Here is a 23,119-nt window from a genome sequence, read left to right as displayed (position 1 = left end):
AAATCTTTTACGTGGGCATGTGAGGCCCCCCGATGGGTCCATGGATCGACGGACCGGGGGTGGGTTTGCAGCAGGTGGTTTCCCATTTAAAAACTTTTGAATAGTACACTCAATAGTGCGACACTCCATGATCCTAGATTCTTTTCTCGGCAGGGCAGGCTCTGTGCGAGAAACACTGCCTGGGGAAAGTGAGCCATTGAAGAAACAAAACTCCTGCCTTTGTATTAGAATTATGGTAATCACCTCCCAAATTTCCAGATGTGAATGTCCCTAATATTTAAAAGGTAATCTTTCTATGACTGGGACGTCCACAGCTGGCAATGGAAGCAGGGCTACCAGCCTCCCCTTGGCTTCCCAGGCAGCCCCTCTCTAGGGCTGGGGGCAGTCAACATCTTTTCACAGAAGCAGCTGATTGGGGTCTCTGGAAGGCAGAGACCTCCATTCTCCCCTCCGAGATCAGAAGGAAGCCAGGCAGCGCCCCTGGCATCTGAGACCCACACTCTGTGTAGGTTTCAAGCGGGACGCCAAGAAGCTTCGTTACATCTCCAGGGGGTTGAAGTTGCTTTTACAATTCCCAGAACATGTCCTGCGATTTATGCCCTACATGAGTCTCCTTATCCCGTTACCCCCGCCTAGAATGCTCTGCTCCCTAATCCTCCCCTTTCCCCAAACATGACTCTGACCGCAAGCACATGGGCCGTCTCTTGGAACCCCTGTGGCGCTAACGGTATTATTCATTCTGTGCAAGCATGTGTTACCTTCCGTGCTGGTCTGTCACTATTTGTATCACAGCTCTGAGTAGACAGTCAACTCCTTAAGGGCAGGGAGTAAGTCTTATTTACCCCCATATTCCAATGCTTAGTACAGGATCCAGTACACGGTAGGTGCTGGATAAATGTCTGCGGACAGGAATAACAATGCTGCCATTATCGTGATGTTGGAGTTAAGGAAACACTAACCTGTAATGACAGCCGCAGCTTTTCAAAATTTTCTTCCAATTCTTTCTTTTCAAGCTCGTGGGTAGATATCAGTTCTGGAGAGAAGACATCAAATTGTTAGGCTGATCTTTCTTTTGAAAAGGGATCAAACAAGATTCTTTTGCCAGGCTAAGACTAGTGACGTAGGTGAGTAAGGGACACCAGTATATAGTGGACTTAAGCCTAAAGAGACCTCTCCATTAGTCTGAAATTGTATGCAATGTTATTTAGGAGAGAGGGAGAAAGGATGAGGAAGGAAATAGGAGAAAGGGCGAGGGTTAAGAGGAAAGAAAGGAGGGAGGGAAGCAAACAGAGTACACGCACACGCACGCACGCACACACACACACACTCACTTTTATACCCAGCTCTACCAACACCCGGGCCAAGTCAGATTCTCCATTCATAGCACTCACTGAATTCTCCAACTATTCCTAATGGTAAAACCACTAGGTAATTAATGTTAAATCTCCCTTTTCTTCCCTCCCAGGATCACTCTTCTTTTCTACCACGAAGCCGCAGTCTCGGGCTGAAGCAGGGACCTTTCCAAGGAGAGCGGGGCATGGACTGGAGAATGGACAGGTGAACGGGGCCAGTGCTGTGCCTGCAGAGTCACCTTGGTGGCCTCTGGGCCACACTCTGGAAACCACAGATGCTAGGATTTGCTTAAGCAAAGAGTCGATGTTAAGCCACTCAGACAGAAGGAAGGACTCATTGGACTGGTTCCTCTTGGGGAGTCTGGAGCAATTCTATTCCGTGAAAAGTGTCATTCCAGTGATAATTTGCAAGATAGGCAGCAAGAGATGTCATGTAAGAGTTATTAAGCAAATGGATTCTATTTTCCTCCAGATGGGAATAGTCTTATTAGCTGGGTGAAGCCCGTCTCATTCTAGCTACACAAGCAATTTGTTTTCATGTTATAACTGGAGAGAGGAAAGGTCTCATTAATCAACCTGGATCATATGCTTAGCACAGGAGAGTATTGGAGACCAATAATTATCATTCCGGCTGGCATAAGCTGCAATTAAGAAAAACTTTGTGGTTTCCATTGACCCAAATCTTTTAACTAATGATGGTTAAAGGTCTCTTAGAAATCCAGTTGTTATAGCTGAAATTTACATTTGGGAAAAAAGAAAAAAGTTTGTGCTTATTTTATTGACATAAAATCATGTGGGTTTCTGGTCTACCTGCCTTTGTCTAAATGATTACTTTTAATAGGCATTGAGAGCACCATCCATAATAATGAAGTTTTTAGCTACCATTACACACGCCCACATTGTCTTCACATTATATGTAATTCAAAGGCCCTGGACGTGGCGTCTAAGCGAGACTTCATTAGTCAGAAAAATCTACCAAGTCTATTTATACGAAAATCCGGAAACAAAAGTCAACACTCATTGTAACATTTCCGTTCCTGTTCCCTTTCCTGAGACCATTTTCCTACAGTGTAGTGATGGGCTTTAGGGCATTTTCAGATACCCTATACCTCACAAGCAAAGAAAAGTCCGTATCTATTAGGTGGCATAAACCATGGCGACTATCTATGTACTCATAATGTATTTCATTATTTTAAGGTCCTGACACTCTGTCCCATGCTTAAGACTGTGCTCTAAGAGAGTGCTTCTCCAATTCTGCTACATATTAGAATCACCTGGGGAGCTTTAAAAAATCCCGATGCCTGGGCTGCACCCCAGGGCAATTAGATCGGAACCTCTGTAAGGGGAGCTACACATCAGTATTTTTTAAAAAAAAACTCTCCAGGTGGTTCCAATGTGCATCCAGGGGTGGGAGCTGGTCCTCTAAGCATGAGATGCGCTCTCAGGAACAGGTAACGCATTTAACTAGTTCTCAGGAAATTCCTCTCCCTTGCGTCCAGCTTGGACTTTTCCACGTATGGGTAGTTCCCAGAGGTGGGGGGTTGGTGCTCGAGGGGACAATCACATGAGCATTGATTACTGCACAGTGGGCCTTGCTGTTTACAAAGAACATTTTAAAATAATTTTAAAACCCTGATATTAATTCTCAAATTTTTGGAATTTATTAATCTATTGTTAAATTAATTGTTTTTCATATACTTTAACAATCAGCTGACTGGGGAGGAAGAAATGAGGAAAGGGGAAATTGAAAAACAAATTCTCTATATGACGTAAATGCACGTTAACGTGTAAAAAGCTTCTTTCACAGTCAAAATCTTAGTAGTACTTAGTTAAACGCTGTTGCTATTGTTACAACCCACATAAAATCCTACATATCCAAAGACAAGTCAAAGTTATAAAAAATGTAAAAAGAAAGATCCTGAGAGTCCACTTACATCCATGGTGAATGTGGTCTGAGTGCAAGGTGTGGAGAGCCAGGCCCAATCAGATGCTGGCGTGGCCGTGACAACACCACACCTGTGGGATGGTTATAAGGCCACAACACAAGACAAAGCCCAGGATTTCTACACTTACTGTAGAACAGTGGGTCTCAAGCTTGGCTACCTGTTACATTCACCTATGAGCTTTAACAAGCCCAGGCTGTAACCCAGACCAGCTACCAAACCCTGCTCTGGGACCAAGGCTCCAGTATTCAGGCAGGGTTGAGAGGATCGGCTTCAGAGGAAAGTACAGTAAGTCCCCTACAAAAGAACCTTCAAGCTGCGAACTTTCAAAGATGTGAATGTGCATTCCATCAACGTCAGGCGTGAGTGACACTGCAGCTGGCCCTCCGTCCCCTATTGCTGACGATCCTTCAGCTCTACCATCTCCCACCTCCTCTCTCCCCTCCAGTCAGTAACTCTTCTTGCCTCTTCACTCGATGCCAGCCCCTGGATGCCAGCTGTTGTACTGGACTACTGTACTTTTCAAGGTACTGGACTGTAAGATTAAACATGTTTTCTTTACTTTTGTGTTGTTTGTTTTTTATGTATTATTTGTGTGAAAAGTATTATGAACCTATTACAGGACAGTACTATATAGCTGATTGTGTTAGTTGGGTACCTAGGCTAACTTTGTTGGACTTACGAACGAATTGGACTTACGAATGCGCTCTCGGAACGGAACTCATTCATATGTAGGGGACTTACTGTAGTTACCCGGGTCCTGGATTTCTGTCTTTTCTGAACCCAAGAAGCAACACAAAGGACACACCAGGAAGGAAAGGAAGGAAGAAGGGAAAGGGAAGCAAGAGGGAAAGGGAGGGCTCCCCATGTCTGCAGCCGGAGAGGGTCAGTGCGCACAGCCCACCCTGCCGGCCCACCGCGCGCACCAAGCCTCGTAGCTACCTTGCACCTTGTGGTCGTGGTCATCCTGCAGGAGCGAGATGGCGACCGTGTGGCTGTTTTCCATCTCTAGGAGAGCCGCCTCATGGCTGGCGGTGATGTCTTCCACCTGCAGGAGATCACAGCTCTGGTTACACAGAGAGCCGGGGACCGGGGGCTCCAATGGCCTCGCTGCTTGGAGGACTGAGGTGGACTGCAACGAGGGGAAATGTCAGTGGCCCAAACGTCAAGGGCAGGACACTCTACTGTGATGGCGGCTACCTCCAGCCTTGTGCCGAGGCAGCAGAGCCAGGATTTGTTGGTGACGCGGGAGTCCCGGAGTCAGGGGCGGCGGGGCAGGGGATGTCACAGGGAAGTCACTGCCACAGCCCTGCCGCTCATGCAACGGGAAGCAGCTCCCGGGGTGGGGTGGGTAGCTGCCGAAGCCACCTCTTTACTGCCCTGCGCCCCCTCTGGACCATTTCCTTCCACCCCATTCCTTCCCCTTCCACCAAGCATTCCGTGAGGTAATAAGGGACAGAAGACGGTCCTCCCCTACCAGAAGGTCCGTTCTGCTTCCTGGCAGCAGGTGGGAGCTACCGCACGCGAGGCATCTGGAGGGAGCTAACATTTATTAAGCTACACTCTCGGCTTCTCCACTCAAGCCTCACAGCAATATGATAAAGTAAATGTTTTCATGTTCATTTCCCAGACGAGGAAACTGAGGCTCAGAGAGGCTTGAAGTGTTTTGCCCAAAGGCTAGTGAATGGCAGAGCCAGCAGTCAGCACAGGGCTGTCTGACATCCATGGCGAAGCTCTGAAACGCACTGCCCTTGCCTCCCCCCGCAAGACCAGCAACCAGTGCCCAGGGACCCTCTCACCAGCCCCAAGGCAAGTGGGCAGGTGTGTGTGTGTGCTCGCCACCCCTGTTCCAGCCGTGAACCTGCCCCCCGGATCACGGTGCAGACCTCCCCCTGCCCAGGCTGTGGGACCTGCTCCCAAGAAGCTGCTGTTTCTCTGGCTGATGGTACATTTCCAGGAGTTTAATCACAGGTAGTGCAGCCAGCCCAGGATTTTTTTTTTGTTTTTGACTGTTTTTCATTATATATATATATTTTTAACATCTTTATTGGAGTATAATTGCTTTACAGTGGCGTGTTAGTTTCTGCTTTATAACAAAGTGAATCAGTTATACATATACATATATCCCCATATCTCTTCCCTCTTGCGTCTCCCTCCCTCCCACCCTCCCTATCCACCGCCTCCCCCAGGTGGTCACAAAGCACCGAGCTGATCTCCCTGTGCTACGCCAGCCCAGGATTTTTCATTTTCCCCCTTCCTGATCTCTGGCCCCACCACACACCTTCCATCTTTACTGCTTTTGTTACTTTTGTTACTTTTGTTGTTGCAGCTGTTATTTTAACTTCAAATGTATGACTTACAGGACTCATTGCATAAGACGACCTCTCCCTGTGATAGCAAACCAGAACAATGTTTTTCCAAATTCTCTGTCGGTGACCCACTGTAAAAACACCATTGTACATTGTTACACACACACACACACACACACACACACACGCATACACGGGGCGTGTGTGTGAAACCAAAGTTTCACAAAATGACACTTTCCCCTCTTACCTGCAGTAATCTCGTTTTTAAATTTTTATTCTATGTTCCTTTGTTGTTTTTCAAAATGCAGTTACAAACCACTAAATTCATTTCACAACGTACTAAGGTGTCAAAACCTAGCATTTGAACAACACTGAACCAGCGCACCTGCCCGTGCCCTGAAGCTCTGTGGCGGACCGGCTCAGAACACTGTCCAGCCACCTCTCAGAGGGTCTCATTTCTCTGGGGATAATTCACAGGCTGATCTTTGATCTGTAAAAGGAGGAAGAACTCTTCACAAGAAAGGAAGCCCGCTTGTGAAGGGGATGCATGGGAGTGTTTGTATTTTAAAATGGGATAGATTCCCATTCTGGATACCATCATTGCTTGGGAAAGTTGGCCCGACTTCTGTCTCCTATGGTAAAAGGAAGTGTCATCCACTAAAACAGAAATATCACTGCCAAGACCAACAACGAACTTGACAGCGTTCGGAAAGCTGCATTACGCCATGAAAATGGACATGGTATGCAATGGTTCACTTTTACCTACTGGCCATTCTTGATTAAACAATACTTCACTCGAGGCTCAGAGCTATGAATCCACTCAGCAGAAAGGCCGATTACTGCAGTTTTTAATTGCCCAAATCCTGTTTATATGAAGGTTTTTTATGGAATCTTTGTCCAAAGACTTTCAGTCTCTTGGAAAAACAAATCATCGGTTAAAAAAAATGGAACTGGTTTTCCTTATGCTCCGCTGGTGACTTCCGTTAGAAACAAGTACCCACACATTGTTTGGAGGTATGTTAGTTCAGTAGAAAGAAGAATCTTTCATCCGTCCTTAGTATGATTCTAATTTATTGGGTTCTTACCCAAATTGCCACGGGTGGTTTCAGAAAAGAGAGATGGATGCCGGGACTACGTTCCAGAAGAGTCCCTTTCGTCCTGGCGGTGGGTCTGCTCTGATCAGCAAGGGTGGCGCTTCATCGCATGCCCTCCTGCCTTGGTGGAGTCAGGTCTTTGATTTAGTGGTGATGGAATACCACACCCAATATACCAAGGATGATGTAAGGGTGTGATCTGTCTGTTACAGCCTCTCAGAGGGGCTTCTGGGGATGAAATACTGATCCCCGAATTCCTCCACATGCAATGAGAGGAAAGCCCAGGATGTTCTGAAGGAAACCAGTGAGAGTCAGTGAGCCAAAATCTGGGCATCATGGTCCTTACTCTCGAGTGATTGAGGTTTCCAGACATGCGTATGGTTTTTAAAGACTGTTCCCTCTACAAGGAAGGGGCCGTGCACTGTTGGCCATCCCCTTTCTTATCCCAGTTTCAATCCCCATGGCTTCTCCTCTATGGCTCTAGGCTTCTTTCCAGAGCACGGGGCAGCAGCCCGTCCGAGCTCTCAGCCTGAGAAGACCTCCAGGTCGGCAGGCATTTGAGGGGATTCAGACAAGTTGACCCAAGGGACACACAAGATATGTTTTGCGTTGTAGATCACCGAAAACGAGACAGAGGCGCTAAGCCATTATCCGGCCACAGCAAACTTATGCTGGGTGAAGTTTCATTTTCTTCCTTTTAGAACCCTGGGTGCCCCCGTCCCCCCAAAATCTCTGCTGGGCCAGCCTCCTCCCTCTTCCAGGAGGACAAAGTTCTGAGCTGGCTGCGGAGGTCTGTCCATGTGCCCATCAAGTAGTCCCAGGGGTACAGAGCAGCAGCTGGTCCCTGCACCAGGCTCTGTTCCTGCAGCTGTTTGCTGTTTAGCTGAGTTCCAGCAAAGCAAAGGGCTGGGAAGCCGCCCTCTCCGATGGGTAAGAATAGAGCTGTGGGCTTACTTCATTCAGCCATTTGCAAAATGCAATTATGGGAGCCTTCGGCAATTCACTGAGAGAAGACTTCCATTTAGAACGAAGACGCATGGGCTTTACATTGTCTCGGCTTTCCTCATTAAAGAAAACCAGATTAAACTCCCATTTGCCCCCATCTGCGACGTGTCTTCCTATCTGATGAGACAGAGGGAGCTGCCCCTGTCTTTTCTCTCCAGGGCTCTCTGAACGACTCTCCTTCCGGATAACGAGACGACCCACCATCCCTTCTGTCCCTGCATCCCTGCTACATCATCCTGGGTACCGACTCCGAGCAGGCAGCCAGCCCCGCCAGAGCTCCTGGGCTGACCTCATGCCCCTCCGGGCTGTGCCTTTGCCCCTTTGCCGCCCACCACGTGGGCAGGTGTTCACAGAGGCTTCTATCTCCCGGCTCTGCCTCTTTCCAGTGTCCGGAGGCTCTGGGCTGCGATGGGCGGGGCTCTGGCGCCGGAAAACAGAGGGGCCCTCGGGACCTCATTCTATTTGATCAGACAGTGTGGTTTCGCTGATGGCAGCTGTGCACCTGCCGTGCGGGACGGATATGGGACAGAATGCGAGATGATGGCTGAAGTGGCCTCTGCACGGTCTGATTAAGTGTGGGCACGCTGGGCCTCCCAGGTAAGTCTAAAAGGATGATTTCTTTAGGAAAGGTTACAAAGTGTGTCCCGGATATGAGACAAAGCCAACGTAAATGCCAAAGGCTGAACACTACTGCTCCTCTGGAAAGGAGTCTCTGCTCAAAAGGCAGAATCCAGAATGCCTTTAGGAACCAGGGGGCCCTGCACGAGGGGCTTCCGGGCCGGGTCAGGGAGAGAGACAAACTGCCACAGGGTCTTGGAGGGAGAAGGTCAAAGGTCACAAGTCTGATCACTGAACACCAGGCTCCGTGGGCGAGTACATTTGGAGCAGAAAAGGAAAAGCATTTGTGTTTACGTTGAAAAATCTGTTTCGTGTGCCCTGAGATAGGGAAGCTTGGGAAACCTGGCTTCTGTTAATGTGCGGCCAGCTCTAGAATGAGCACTGATCTGATGAAACACCTTTATAATCCGACTTTTAAGATAAGAGTCCTAGCATATCTTTAAAGGCACGGAAGAAAGCCAGGAGGCCAGGCCATGCCCCTGCTCATACCCCTGCAGGGCTAAAGAAGGAGGCCCTGCACATCCCCCGACACCAGACAGCTGCAGCTCTGGGCCCCGGGAAGCCCCAGTCCATGACTCTGATTCCATCAGCACGGGGTGCAGACAGGAGGAGTGCTTTGCCAGAAGCTCCCCAGTGACTCCCATGTGGAGACAGAGAGACGGTCTTTGCCGCTCGAGGCAAGTGGACGGCTGGATCTTCCTAGGGGCATCCTGCGGTAAGGTCAGAGGTCAGCCGGCCTTCTTGAGGGAGTTCCTGATCAGAGAAAAGCCTCAGAACTTCCTGCGTCAGAATGGAAGCAGCCTCTGCGCTGCCGGCCGGGGCACCGGGGCGCCAGGAGAGGCCCCATTGGTGAACTTGAGTTTTAAGGCTCGAGATGGCAGGATCTATGGGTCAGCCTTGCCGAACGTGACTGTCCCCCACAGAGAGGCCCTGAGCATGGAGGGTCGGCACAGATCGCTGGAACCACGGACGTTCCAGACCCCCACTGCGGCCAGGCACCGAGCCCCTCCTGGACCAAATACATGAGCATTTACTCTACCTGGAAATTAGAATATGGCTTGATGCGCATTTCACCTTCTTCCTGGTTGCCTGCGCGCTCCCTGCTGGAGAAGCTGAAGGTCAAGACAACAGCCAACATCCAGCAGCAGGAGCAGAATCAGGGGCCTGAGTAATACGTAGATTTCAACCATCCATCCCTCCCCCTGCCCCCAAACCAGTGGGTTTCTATAGGAATGATTTACTCGAATGTAAAGCGTGCAGATGCTCTTTCCACCATAAAGCTTTCCCTCATCCTCCCATCTGGAAGGAAACTCTCAGTTCCTAAACACAGAATCTGTATTTCCCACCCAGTATTACAGTTTCTGGAGAAAGTGCCTCAGAACTTCCCTGGATCTATAACCTGAGGCTATGGAACAAGCAAGTCCACGTTTTATAAATGTTGGCATCCCTTGCAGTGTGACGTCATGAGGCCGCGCGTGCGGCGGACCTTCACTGACTGTTCTTTGCTTAGATGGATGAATAAGCAAATGAATCACTTCAGCTGTAAAGGATCAGGGAGAACAGGATCAGAGCTCTCAGGAGACAGAGCACTTTTAAAATATACATAAGTAGCTCATGTAACTCACTCTCAAGTGGGAAAGTCAGGGCCTCCAATCTCTCCCGGTATGAAATCTTTAAAAGGCCGCTGTCCCAGCTCAAAGGCAGATGAGGCCACACCCCCCAGCACAGGCTCCTGCACCGACAAAACTTAGCGAGGTTCTGCCCCGGCTCCCTCCACTGGCGGACGGGCTCCCCTCGGCAGTGGCCCTGGCTTCCCGGTTTCCCACACACGACACCCCAGCATGAGCGTTTGTTCAGAGGCTCATCCTTCTGCCAGGGGACCACCTCCTGCCCTTCCTTCCATCTCTTGGCATCTTCTCAACCAACCGAGAACTTTGGACCAAAAGTCAGTGAATATGGGTATAAATACATTCTTTGTGTAAAATTGGGAATGAACAGCCCCAGGATACAGGGCACAGAACAAGCCAGTATCTGTACCAGGTCTGAGCTGTATCAAGGGACCACGAAGCAGGTAAGACTAAAGACGGCAGCCATGCAAATGTCCACTTAAAGCCAGCTGAGAAGCCAAGATGCTGAATCTAATCTTCTAATCTTAGCCCAGCAGGTAACCTTAGCTGAAACCTATCTGTCTCCCAGCCTCTAAGTCTGTACCACCTCAAGCAGGCAGATGTGTCTGGTTTCCACAGGCCTCTAGAAAAAGGAGGACGACTAACCCAAGATGCTGAATAGAAGAAAGTGTTGTCAAACAGGAGACCGTTTATCCCAACAATAGCACCTATTATTACTCTGAGATTTCTCCCATGCCCGCCATGATTCGCAAGCCTCTGGGGACCTGCGCCATCCAGATTACCTACCGGGGAGGCAGCCCAAACGTTCATGATAGTGAAGGGCCACTCGGCACCAGCCTGAGATGTAAAGTGAGCTCTTCACAAATGCCAGTTTACCTTAGGGATACCACGAGCAGACCAGGGGTAACAATACACAATTAGAAGGTGGGCATTAAGGCGTCAGAGCCTTGGGGACTTAGGAGGAAGAGAAGAGGGAGGGGCAAACGAGCTCTCTCGGAAGCAGAGGGGTCTCGTCTTAACCTGCCTGTCACACCGGCGCCAACACGGTAACGGACACGGCAGCTGGCCGTGGGGATGGGCACGCCAGGCTCCTACCTGCTTTCAGGCTGACAGGCTCCCTGGGAATTCTTCCCCAGCTATGCCAGGATGAATGACCCTCTCTAGGAAGACTGCTGGGCTAAGGTTAATGAGCGGAATCCTTCTTTCATTCAGCAAATACACACTGAAGGCTCGCTCTGTGCTGGCAGGCGGTCCTGTGCCAGAGATTTAGCAGTAAACCCGGCAGAAAACTCTAGTTCAGTGCTCGAGAGCACGGACCCTGGGATCAGACTGGGTCCAACCCTGGCTCTTTCATAAGCGTGAATGCTGGCAAGTTATTTAACCTCTGGGTCTCAGTTTTCTCACCTGTAAAATGGGGACAATAATGGTACTCCCTCTAAGAGTTATCGCGGGGGTTAAATGAGTTAGTACATGTAAAGAGGGAAGAGCAGGGCCTGGCACACAGCACGTGCTAGATACACATGTGTCTGTCATCATCACTGTCCTTATGGAATACGCAGAAGATCAATAGGGTACAAAGTAAAAGTTCTCATACATTAGGTAGTAGTGAGTGCCCAGGAAAAACTAAACAGGAAGAGTGTGCACGACGTGGGGAAGGAGCTGTGATTTTGGATCAGGAAAGGCCTCACTGAGAAAAGTCTGCAAGGGAGGGAGAGAGGGAGCCATGGGGTTTCTAGAGGGAGAGGATTCCAGGCAGAGGGCACAGCGAGCAAAATCTCGGAGGTGGGAGTGTGCCTGGGAGCACAAGGCGGGGAGACAAGAGTGGCTGCGGGGGACGACGGGAGGGGACAGAGGAGAGAAACGAGGTGGGGAGAGCGGGCTTGACCGGAAGCTCACCTGCTTGCTGCACGGACTCCTGGCCAAAGCGGCTCCCCTCCACCTCCCACCCACGTCTCCCGACGACGGCAAGGACAGCGCCCGGGCCGGGGCGCAGACTGACCTGCCGTTGGTGCTGACACCCGATCCGCAGCAGCTGTGCGCGGTGCTCCTCCTGGAGCTGGGCCACCTCGGTCTCGAACTGCAGCTGCAGCCGCCGCTCCAGGTCGCGCAGCTCGGCCTGCTGCCGCCAGCCCAGCCTGCGCACCTCATCCTCACAGCGCCGCTCCAGCTCCGCCTTCTCTCTCTGCAGCTTCTCGCACTTCGCCGCATGGAAGGCTGGGGACAGGGAGAGCGACACTTAAAAAACTGGCCAGGACGCACCGAAAGCGCTGCAGCCCCCACGAGTACCACGTCAAGGTGGACGTAAGGACCAAGGCCAGGTCCCCATCCTTCTGCAGAGCTTCACCGTTTGTCAAGTGCTTTCCTCCCTACCACATTTGATCCCCAACACAGACCCTGGATGCTGGGGTGAACCTGGGCCCTGGGGAGCTCCGGCAACCGGCCCAAGGTCCCACTCAGCGTGTGAAGCATGAGCTGCGAAGGCAAATCTGGGTTTTCTGACCACAAGCCGCATGTTTCTGCCGCTAGATCAGGGCTCGCTGAGGGTCCACAGACCATGGGCATCACAGATACTGGGTGCTTGTTACAAATGCACGCTCCTAGGCACACCCTGGTGGATCAGAAACCCCAGACAGGAGCCCAGCACGTCAACTCTTCACAAGGGCCACGGTCTCTTACACCCATCAAGGCGTGAGACCCGGGTACGCCTGGAGGCTGGAGACAAGACGGGATGCACGGGATTCTCTGCAGGCTGACATGCCGCATGGGACAATCGCAGAGGAAGTGTGCGTGCGGGTCCTTTCAGTGACCGAGACCTCACCAGCAGCATCCTTCCCCACTGGAGGAAGGACGGGTAACCACTCAACGCCCCTTTGCACGGGTGGGTCGCCCTGCCGCAGTTCTGGTTTGCTTCGCGGGGAGGGGCTGCGACAGCACTTAGAGCTCGTGCCTCCCCTGGGCCAGAGCGGACTGCTCTCATTTCAAAGTCTCTTCCTCAACTGCAAACTGCTTCCAAGAAGGAGAAAGCCTTCCCTGACAAGCTAGTCTGTTTAGGTCCCGTGGAGGTGACGATGCCCACGCACGCAGACGTCAAAGTGGACGGACACCTCACTCGCTCCACAAAGACGGGGGCCTCTACGCTCCCTGCTCTGTGCTGCAGTCTGGGGAGGCTTGTCGCTTACTGAAGTTGAGTGAGCAGCATCGGTACTGGTTCAGGATAATCTGCACACTAGGGGTGGCTGTTATGATCAGGACCATTCATCCAAGGTAGTTACATGGCGTTTGAAACACCCTAATCAGCAGTCCCGCCCTAAAGGCGCAGCTAATTCAACGGTTTCTTTGCCACACTCGGCTCTCAAAGGCTTTGTTAATTAGCACAGGGGATGTTTAAAGACATTTGTTCCCTGGCGAAATGAGCTGTGGACGGGCTGGATCTTGCCCTGTGCGCACAGCGTGTAAGAGTCTGGCCAGCCCAGCAGCCTAACGCTGTCCCCAAAGGCCTTCTTGGTCCAGGGCTTCACCTGGCCCTGTGTCCTGCGTCCCATCATTGTTTGGAGGATTCTGACACACAACCGTGAAGAGTTGTGAGGATGTGCCAGTGTAATCAGGGTGTACTGAGGGTGGGTGGGGGGCACCCCCATAGAGGACGCACCGTCTGCAGGGAATTTTAAAGCAATAACCACACTGACTTGAAAAGCCCTCTGCTTTTTGCTGTCACCTGTGCCAGCAACTCTAAAGCATGTTGGTGAAAAAATACTCCTCCGAAGTTTTTGGTTGGTCTACATTCTAAGCAATTGCTACAATTACCATCGAGGTTTTTCAAAGCAATTTTTGTATTTAAAAAAAAATCACAAACAGAGAAAAGTCGGAAGTACGGTACAAGGACATTATTGTCCAAATGACGTTTTCCCCCTGAACCATTTGAGAATCAGAGGCTGACTGCTGTCTCATCAACCCCGAATTCCTTAGCATATATTCCCTACAAACAAGGACATTCTCCTACGTAACCACAATGCAGTCATCAAAGTCAGGAATCAACACTGATCCAACAGTGCCCTCCAATGCTCAGACCCATTAAAATTTCACCAGTTGTCCTAATAATGTCCTTTCTAGAAAAAGGATCTCGTTCTGAATCACGAGCTGCATTTAACTATCCCCAGTCTCCTTTTGTCTGGGATACTTCCTCAGTCTTCCCTGGATTTTCAGGACCTGGACACTTTTGAAGATGACAGGCCAGTCTTTCCATTTGGCCTCTCTGAGCTTTCCTCATTGTTACATTCAGGTCAGGTAGGCCTGGCAGGAATATCACAGACTTGGCACTATGTGCTTCTCATTTGAATATCAATCGAATCATCTTTAAATTGAAATTTCTTTTTTCTAATTGTTTATAGAGTGAGTCAGGAAAGTTAGGCTTCTGACTATCACAGCGTTATCCTGAAAATGATTTTGTGGTATAGAGGAGGGAGTGTTACAAATGCTGTGTGTCAAATATGCTAGGGATTCCCTTGAACATATATCTTATTGTCACACCTGCTGTGAGTACGTCTTTCCGGTCAGGTATAGGTACCTCAGGACGAATGGTTGGGCGTGCACCGGGCTTCCCACCACAAGTAGTGAAAGGGCGTTTTGCTCGATCGCTAACAAATACAGCAGGAACAGCAGACTCGGGCTGAGGCTTTCTGGTCCCTGGTAGTGAGGTCATGGGAGGCTACAGTCCCCACAGAAAGAACCTACCAGGAGCTAAAGGTCACAGTGGCTCAGGCCTGGAGGTGGTGGTGAGGAATCACCTGTTCCCAGGAGTCTGAGCCCCGGCTGAAACAGAGCTCCAGCTTTCCCCAAAGACCCTCCAACTTGGGGAAGTTATTAGAATTTCACCAGGGACCCTAGCTAGTGAAAAAGCTATCAGGATCCACAGACTAGGGAAGAGGTGTATATATAAAGACAGGTTTATCCTAGGGTGACTGGGTTTTAACAGAACAAAGACCATGGAACGTCCATTAAAAAACAGTGTTTCATGGATTGAGACAAAGCCAGATTGAGGCCAACGGAGAAGCACTTAGTTACACACACAGACACTCTTCTTCCTATTCGTTTCCATCATGGTTTATCACAGGAGACTGGATATAGTTCCCTGTGCTCTGCCCATCCTATATGTAATGGTTCACATCTACTAACCCCAAACTCCCAGTCCACCCCTCCCCCACCCCGCCAAGGAGCAATTATTTTACCTACATTGGGGGAGGGTGGAGTGTCATCCAAAACACAAGAATGGCGGGGGGCGGGCACAGGGTAATGACGGGTAAGTCCCGGGCAGCGAGCCCCGGGGCGGGTTTCTGGGTGCATGGGGGGGCCTCTTTGGAGGGTGCTCTTGTTTCCGTAGAACTAACTTCCTAGCCGTCTTTGCCCCATGCATCCTGCCCCGGTGGATGGGATCAAAATGAAGCAGTGACAACAACATGTTTGTTTGTATTTAAAATAGGTCCACAAAGCGGTGCAGAGATGAAGCATAAACAGCCCAGAAACATGAGAACAGATGGTCGGCACCATCCATGATTCAATACGTGCAGATCGAAGCAGGAGATGTTGTCCACCTATGAGGCTGATCAAATGAAATATTCTGATAATACAGGGAGGGTATGAGGAAACCGGCCTTCCAGGGACCGATGCGGGGGTATAACTGAGAGCTGCTTCGGGGGGCACAAGTATCTTTCAAAATTTAAAAGCTAGGTATGGGAGCTTGAGAAGGGTGACAGTGAAAGGATTTCTTTTTGGGGTGATGAAAATGTTCTAAAACAGATTATAGTTACAGCTGCATAACTGTGACTATACTAAAAACCACTGAATTGTTTTCAATTCACATTTTAAATGAGTGAATTTTATGGTACGTGAATTATATCTCAATAAAGTTCTTACCAAATATGGAAAGAAAATCTGCAAAATAACATGACAGGAAAAATATCTCAGGGGATAAATTTAGATGTTTTTGTAGAGGAAAAGTTCACGTTTGAATTTTGAGATTCTGTGTAACAATGATGACGATGTTTGCTGACAAAATAAAAATTCCACCACTATACTGTTTTATACGCGCGCACACACGGATATCTGTGGAGCCTAAGGGAACCTGAGAACCACTCTTACTGTTTCTTAACTAGAAATAGCACATAAGACTCAAATGAAGATCATAAAAAATGCTCATCATGTATTTTTCTTTAACAAGTACTATTTTGTATGGGAAAAATGTATTTGTCATATACTAATATCAGTAACTTTAGGAAATCAGAACAGTAAGTTGACTATATAGATCGCATAGATGGAATAAAACAAAAAGGTAAAGAAACGAATAATAACAAATCAGTTACATTGGAGGAAAAATTAAATGACACCTATCTTTTAACCTAACAATTTCCCAAGGGCACAAAAAATTTGGTCAAGGATGACTACTACAGCACGATTTGCGTTCAGGAAATAGTGGGGGGCTAGTTAAATAAATGATGATAAATCCACTATTCACACAGGACAAATCCTACGTGCCATGGGATACGGGTAACCAGTAAAAAAAAATAAGGTGAATCTTTTCATGTTATCGTGGAATGATCTGTAATACACCGTTAAACAAAAAAGGCCAGATGCAGAAAGAGTATGACCGTGTACTTCTACTTGGAATGGAAATGCATCTGTATTTCTGACCCTCCCTTAGAGGCTGTGCGTTTCAGTTACAGGGATCACTGCCCAACAAAACACCTGCAACAGTATGTATTTGAGAAAATCCTATTATGTGTTTTCATATCTTATGAGTTAAAACATTTTTAAAAATTACTACCATGACTAAGGAGAAGACTAGGTTTTAAAAGGTTATGTAGCCTGTGGTCAGAAAGGACAGGACTTTTCCATCTAACGTGCGATTTTATTTGTGTTCGTGGCAGGATGATTCATGGGCCTGGCACTCTTTGGAGGGGTCAGAAATGACTGATTTTCATCCGACAGCTGTCCCTGAACTGTACTGTTGCCTTCAATAAATCATGAGCATGGCAGGCCTCAGTTTTGCTGTCTATGAAGTGGCAACGTAATCACTTTCCCACATATAGCACCAACCCCCAAATTCCCAATCGCTATTATATATGAGAGGTGACACTTCTATTCTTGAAATGACCCCATGTCATAAGCCCCAGGCCTGCAGAAGATATTGGATAAGAAGCGCAGCTGAGGCACCAGGGAAAGAGCTCCAGTAACAGAGTCCCTAAAGAAATAAACATCCTCTTGCCTCTGGTAAATCTTGAAAAATGTATCTATTGGGGCAGATAGGGATTAACGCAGGCTAATTTAATGGGTAACATCTGGAGTCTTGCTTTCATTATTTCTATTCATGAGAAAACATTTGGTACTTTATAGTGTGAGAGGCAAACACCACAGTAATAAATCCCTAGAAACTAAGAAGCTGAGAAAATAATTTCTAAAAGAACAGGATTATGACAGGCCAGGAGTGTTATGACATTTCTAATTCATAAGCATGAGTTTGAAAAGCAAAAACAAGATTATCAGAGTCTGTTGTACAGTTTTAAATCATGGAACATATAGATGTATGTATGCATGAATATATAGTGTGTGTACCCAGTACATACATATATACCACAGTTCATACATCAAATGAGAGAGAAAAAAACCCAGTGAGTAAGATCATTTTTCTTTAAACAATTGCCCCAAATGTCCCTTGAATAATTACAACTTGTTATTGGTTTACCAAAGAGGTAGCAAACATTAGTAATTACAGCACTAGACTTAAACTGGAGAAAATTATCTGGCTCTAACTCATGATAAAGCATCAGGGATGATACTATACTGCCTTTCATGTCACAGGAAGTGCTTTAGATATAACGATCATAAAATAAGCCATCTAAATATGAAGAAATGATACTGTATATAAATACGTGGTACTATTGTAACAGTCACTGTTATGGGCTCAACTGTGTGCCCCCAGAATTTATATGTTGAAGTCCTAACCGCCAGTACCTCGGAATGTGACCATGTTTGGAGACAGGATTTTTACAGAGGTCACTAAGTTAAAATGAGGTCACTAGGGTCAGCCCTAATCCAATATGACTGGAGTCTACAGGACAAAGACACCTGTAGAGGGAAGGCAAGGTAGCCATCTATAAGCCAAGAGGAGAAGCCTCAGAAGAAACTAACCCTGCTGGCATCTTGATCTCAATTTCCAGCCTCCAGAACTATGAGAAAATTAATTTCTGTTGTTTAAGTCCCCCAGCCTGCGGTACTTTGTACGGTAGCCCTAGTAAAATAATAGTATCGTTACATAGTGACAGGACATCTCACAGTAGATAAAAGATTAAGTTGTTTCTTTGAGAGATGGGGAGTAATTGAAAAGACAAAATAACTTTCAAGGAAAAAATGTAATTTAAAAATTACCCGCAACTCACTACACAAAGAAAATGAAATTTTCCCTTTGTGTTGTCCCTTCATAGCTGTTGCAGTGGTATGACTTCTGAATATTCTGTTAGGAAGTTTCCATGTCTTCCTAGTTAATATTTTTACGGCTACCTTGTACTTTCATGTGGACGCACCGTAATTTACATGTCCTTATTGTCGGACATTTGCCTTGTGTCACTCATATACTGTTCTGCTTTGTTCATCAGGGCACATTTCTAGGAGTAGAGTTACGTGGGGTTAAAGACTGTGAGTGTCTTTGTGAAGCTTTTTTGGGGTTTTTTTTTTTTTTTTTTTTGATGGCAGTGATCCTGTAACAAATCAGTGCCCACCAGGGGGAGCTATAATGCCTGGGAAAGCCCTCTGGTGGCGAAGGTCTCTGTCCACACTTGTCAAATCACAATGACCCACAGGAGGCCGCAGGCTCAGTCCATGAAACGCGCTGCCTGAGATCCTGGCCACACTGCCCTCTACTGCCCCGCTCTCTCTTTCTCTTTCTTTAGGACCTTCTTTTTGATGAAAATGTCAACAAGAGAGAAAAGGAGGGGCTGAGATGGAGGAAAGGTTCAGAGACTAGGAGTAGAAATGGGAGTGAAAGAGCCAGGCGGAGAGTCCTGGGTCTCCTGGCATCTTTGCAGGTCCGTGCGGTATCCCCAGGGCCCGGTCAGAGAGGCAGGTGGAACATCAGTAGACAGTAATTGAATTTACTGAGCACCTGCTACGGGCCACGCCTAGTTCCATGGTGAATCAGACACGCTGTCAGGTGGGCAAAGACAGACGCGGGCAAAAATTTTAAACGGCAAAAAGTTAGATCGTGAAAACCTGAGACAACTGTAGTGAAGGACGTTAAATGAGAGCAACGCTAGGGAAGGGCTAGGGCCGGGGTCATATTCCGGCGGCCGGCGGATGAAGGAGGTGCCGTAGAAAACACCACCCAGGTGGATGTGAACGACGGGGAAGGGGCGGCGTCCAGAGAGCTAGAGGTAGGGGTTTCGAGGCGCAGGAACCGCCACAGCAAAGGTCCGGAGGTGGGAACACTCGGCTCACTTAAGGAACAGGAAGACAACACGGGGCTCGAGGACCCGTGATGGAGCCAGTGGGGGGAGGTGAAGATGGAGAGAGGCGGGGTCAGATCACGCGGGGGCCCGTGGTCCCCGGAGAGGAGTGGGGATTGTAGTCCTCTAACTGAAAGACCGCCCTCCCCCGCCCCCGCCAGTCTTAAACTGGGGAAAACAAGAGCTCATGAAGCTTTTACAAGAGCGCCCTGGTGGTTGCATGGAGAATTGCCCGACAGAGGCAAGGAAAGCCGCGCGGAGAACATATCTGGGGTCCAGGCGGATATAACGGTGCCCGGGACTGGGGATGCAGACTGGTGAGGGCTGGATGGGTGTGCGAGGCATTTGGGAGGCAAAGCCACCTTCATCTGCTCCTGGATTGGACGAGGGAGGTGAGGGAAAGCCAGGAATCGGCATCGAGGATGACTCAGGCTATTGGTCTGAGCGACTGGGGACGGTGGTGCCGTTTAAGGAGAGGCAAACATCAGAGGAGGAGTCGAACCGGGGAGAAAGGCACACATTAGGCACCAAATAAATCTCTACTGAACTAATAGCCGGATTCATGTACATATAAGGGCCCATGGTTCACAAACGTTATGGTGGAATTCACCTCTGGTTCGCGGTACTCAAGAAGGGCCCTTCTGGATGCTGTCAATTAGTATGAAAAATGTGAAATTCAGGACTGCTGAATTTTGACAAGCCTTGCGACACTTCAATCATTAACGATAATATTTCGTTTCGCGTGGGCATATGCTGTGGCCTATTTTATGTGTTGAAGTCTTGAAAGCATGAGACCTCAGGATAAACTCTCATTATTAAATCTCCCCCAGTGAGGCGGGCACAGGTTGACAGATGTGCTTCCCTACCTGAGGGTGTGTAAATGGTTCGGGGGAGAACACGAGAGGCATGGGATGCAGTAAGATGAAGGGCACTTTCTAGCTGCTAGGCGTTTCCAATGCTATGGAACAAATACGGAAAGGTTTCTCATCAAGGTGGCTTTTTAGAGTGCATTAACATTTACCTGGGGGTCAAATTTTGGGAACACGGCCTCCAAACTGGATGACTATATATATACAGGAGCCTCAAGATCCCCAAATATGTGTCCTGAAGTGCCCACTTACACCCCACCCCTTTACAACTTAAACTTCCACACAGTAAGAAACCCTTCCTGCACACTGAATCCGGACTGTCAGAGTTTCCAACAGATTTAGAAGGGGTGGGGAGGGGTTGGGGAGTGAGAGCCCAGGACAGAAGTGGTCAGATGACACCCGGAAGGGACAGGAGACAAAGGCAAGACTCAGTAAGGCCGGGGAGGCAGAAGGAGCCCTGGTCTCCAGGCCAGCCTCTGTCCCAGGCTCTGCGGACACGAGCTGTGGGAATTTTGGCAACTCACTCAACCTCTCTGGGTCTCCACATCCTTATCCGTAAAATGAGGAGGTCAGGCACTGTTACAGGCTGAAGTGTATTCGCCTTAAAGTCACATGTTGAAGCCCCCATCCCCAGGACCTCAGAGTGCAACCCTATTTGGAGATGGGGTCTTTGAAGGGGTGATTAAGTTAGAATGAGGCCATTACAGTGGGGCCCTAGTCCAACATGACTGGTGTCCGTACAAGAAGAAAAGCCACCAGGGATGTCTCAGAGGCCAGGTGAGGACACAGGCGGAAGAGGTCCTCCCAAAGGCCAAGGACAGAGGCCGCAGCAGAAACCAGCCAGCCCCTGATCTGGACTTCAGCCTCCAGAACTGTGGGAAAACAAATGTCTGCTGTTTAAGCCACCCAACGTATGGTATTTTGTTATAGCAGCCCGAGCGGATGAAGATAGGCACCTTTAGTGTAAAGCCCCCTTCTGCCCTGGCATGGTAGAATTCTATGGATATTGGAATGGTGACCAAGGGTCATCAAGAAGAGTTTATATTTGCCCACTGTCCTCTCTTGAAGAAGACAGGGAAGGGTATACCATTTTCATGATGATCTCCCTCCAAAATGGAGCCCTAAAGAGAGAAGCTTCATCTGCAGAGAAAATGTGCTTTGCAGAATGACTCAGTGCCCAGCGACAGGAGACATTAGTAGCAATATCGACGACTGACGTTTCTGTGTCTTCATTTATGAAGCTCTTTAACACACAATATTAACTTGTTTAAATCTTTGCAACACATTTCAAAGCTGGAGGAAGCCAGCATTTTTGCTCTGATTTTATAGAAGAGAAAATGGAGGCTCAGAGGGGTTAAATCACTTGTCCAAGCTGACACAGCGAGAACTCGGGAGGTGGAAGTCCCTCCAGGTGCTCTGAATCTCAGCAGTGCTCTTTCGAATAGTAATAGTAATACTGCTCTTATGTTTTGGGAGAATGGAAACAAAGAAATATAAGGAGAAACAGATACAAAAATCCCAATTAGTTTAAGGTGCTTTTCGAGTCATAAATTACTTTGTGCCATTTTTATGTGTTCCTTAAGATAAAGGATGAGCCTTTCAACAAATGGATAATGACCGATCCTGTGTGTGAATGTAACTGCAATGCTTAGAAGTAACCTTCTTGGTCTGAGAGGAGAAAAATGCAAGTATGGGGGCAAAGGAGGAAAGAGGAAATGGATGTAAGAGGATGGTTATAATGATGAGTTTTGAAAAGAGAAACCAATTCCATCTACATAAGAACTAATAACACCACTGCCCATAAACAGGAAGCGGCTTTCTGGGGAGATGATTCTGCACAGAGTCTGCTCTTTCCTCTCCTCCAGGTTAATTTGGGCTGCAAAGCCGGTGCCGGCTCATCTAACACACCATGGGAGCCGCTCTGACGGCTGGCTTTGAACAGGCCAGAGAGTGGGTCCAGTGAGCATTTACTGCTTTTAATATTTTTAATATTTTTTTGTCCTGTCCAAAATGGTATTGAAAAATGACCCTTTAATTTTACCTCAAATTAATATTTGTTACATAAATTGAACAGTGAACATTATCTCTAGGTTGGACATCCTTTTTAGAAGGCGCTTTCAATAAGTTCCTGAAAAATGTTTAAACAGAGGCTTCAGTTGAGATTTTGGACCCCTTCTCACTGGCTAGAACCCACCCTACAGGGTTCTAACCAGTGAACTCCTGTGACCCTGTCCCTTCCTTAGCTTCCTAGCTGGCGGGGATTCCACGGCGTGTTGCTGACCTCCACCCTCTATCCCAGTTTGGGGGCCCCATTCCCCTTATTTGCTTTTGGAGGGGATGGAGACCAAGGGGCTGCTAGATAATACATTTCAGTCCATTTGATGGTGGTGAGTTTAAATACTGTCATTCCCTCCTTTAGGATGTCAAATGCATGGCCTGGATATTCTGTGTTCTCCATGGGATTTGGGACATTTTCTCGGAGGTTTTCCCAGACTTATGACTCTTTACTTGTTGTTCGAGGGTTTATCGATGAAGGGTTGATGTTTGAAATCTACAGAATCTAGTTTTTAAAGAGGTGTGCATTTCCCCATGAACTCTTCCCATCCTTTTGCTATACTACTTCCAAATACATCAAGTCGACTCCAAGGAACAAAATGGACCACCTCGAATTATTTCTACCCACCAGTTTTAAGCATAGACACAGAACAAGTTAAATTTCTAGGCAATTAATGATAGCTCAAGAGTATGTTTATGATGAGCATTAATACTTGTCTATTACTCTAGCTAGACCCCGTGCAGCCTTCCTCTAT

General features: G+C 48.1%; 1 protein-coding gene across 5 annotated transcripts in view; it reads right to left on the bottom strand.

Annotated features, from left to right (window-relative positions):
* The window catches only part of MTUS2 (microtubule associated scaffold protein 2), a 486,774-nt gene that overhangs the window by 8,852 nt on the left and 454,803 nt on the right, over nt 1–23,119 (bottom strand). For all 5 annotated transcript variants that reach the window (XM_059995941.1, XM_059995940.1, XM_059995944.1 and 2 more), the window contains 3 exons: nt 11,949–12,163; nt 4,238–4,343; nt 960–1,033 (listed from right to left, as the gene is read on the bottom strand). In XM_059995941.1, the coding sequence (XP_059851924.1) occupies nt 960–1,033; nt 4,238–4,343; nt 11,949–12,163 (395 nt within the window). The remainder of the gene's footprint in view (nt 1–959; nt 1,034–4,237; nt 4,344–11,948; nt 12,164–23,119) is intronic.

Source organism: Delphinus delphis, chromosome 18 (assembly GCF_949987515.2).
Source record: "Delphinus delphis chromosome 18, mDelDel1.2, whole genome shotgun sequence".
Classification (NCBI taxonomy): domain Eukaryota; kingdom Metazoa; phylum Chordata; class Mammalia; order Artiodactyla; family Delphinidae; genus Delphinus; species Delphinus delphis.
The sequence above is the reverse complement of the archived record's forward strand: the minus strand, read 5'-3'. Positions and strand labels throughout refer to the sequence as shown.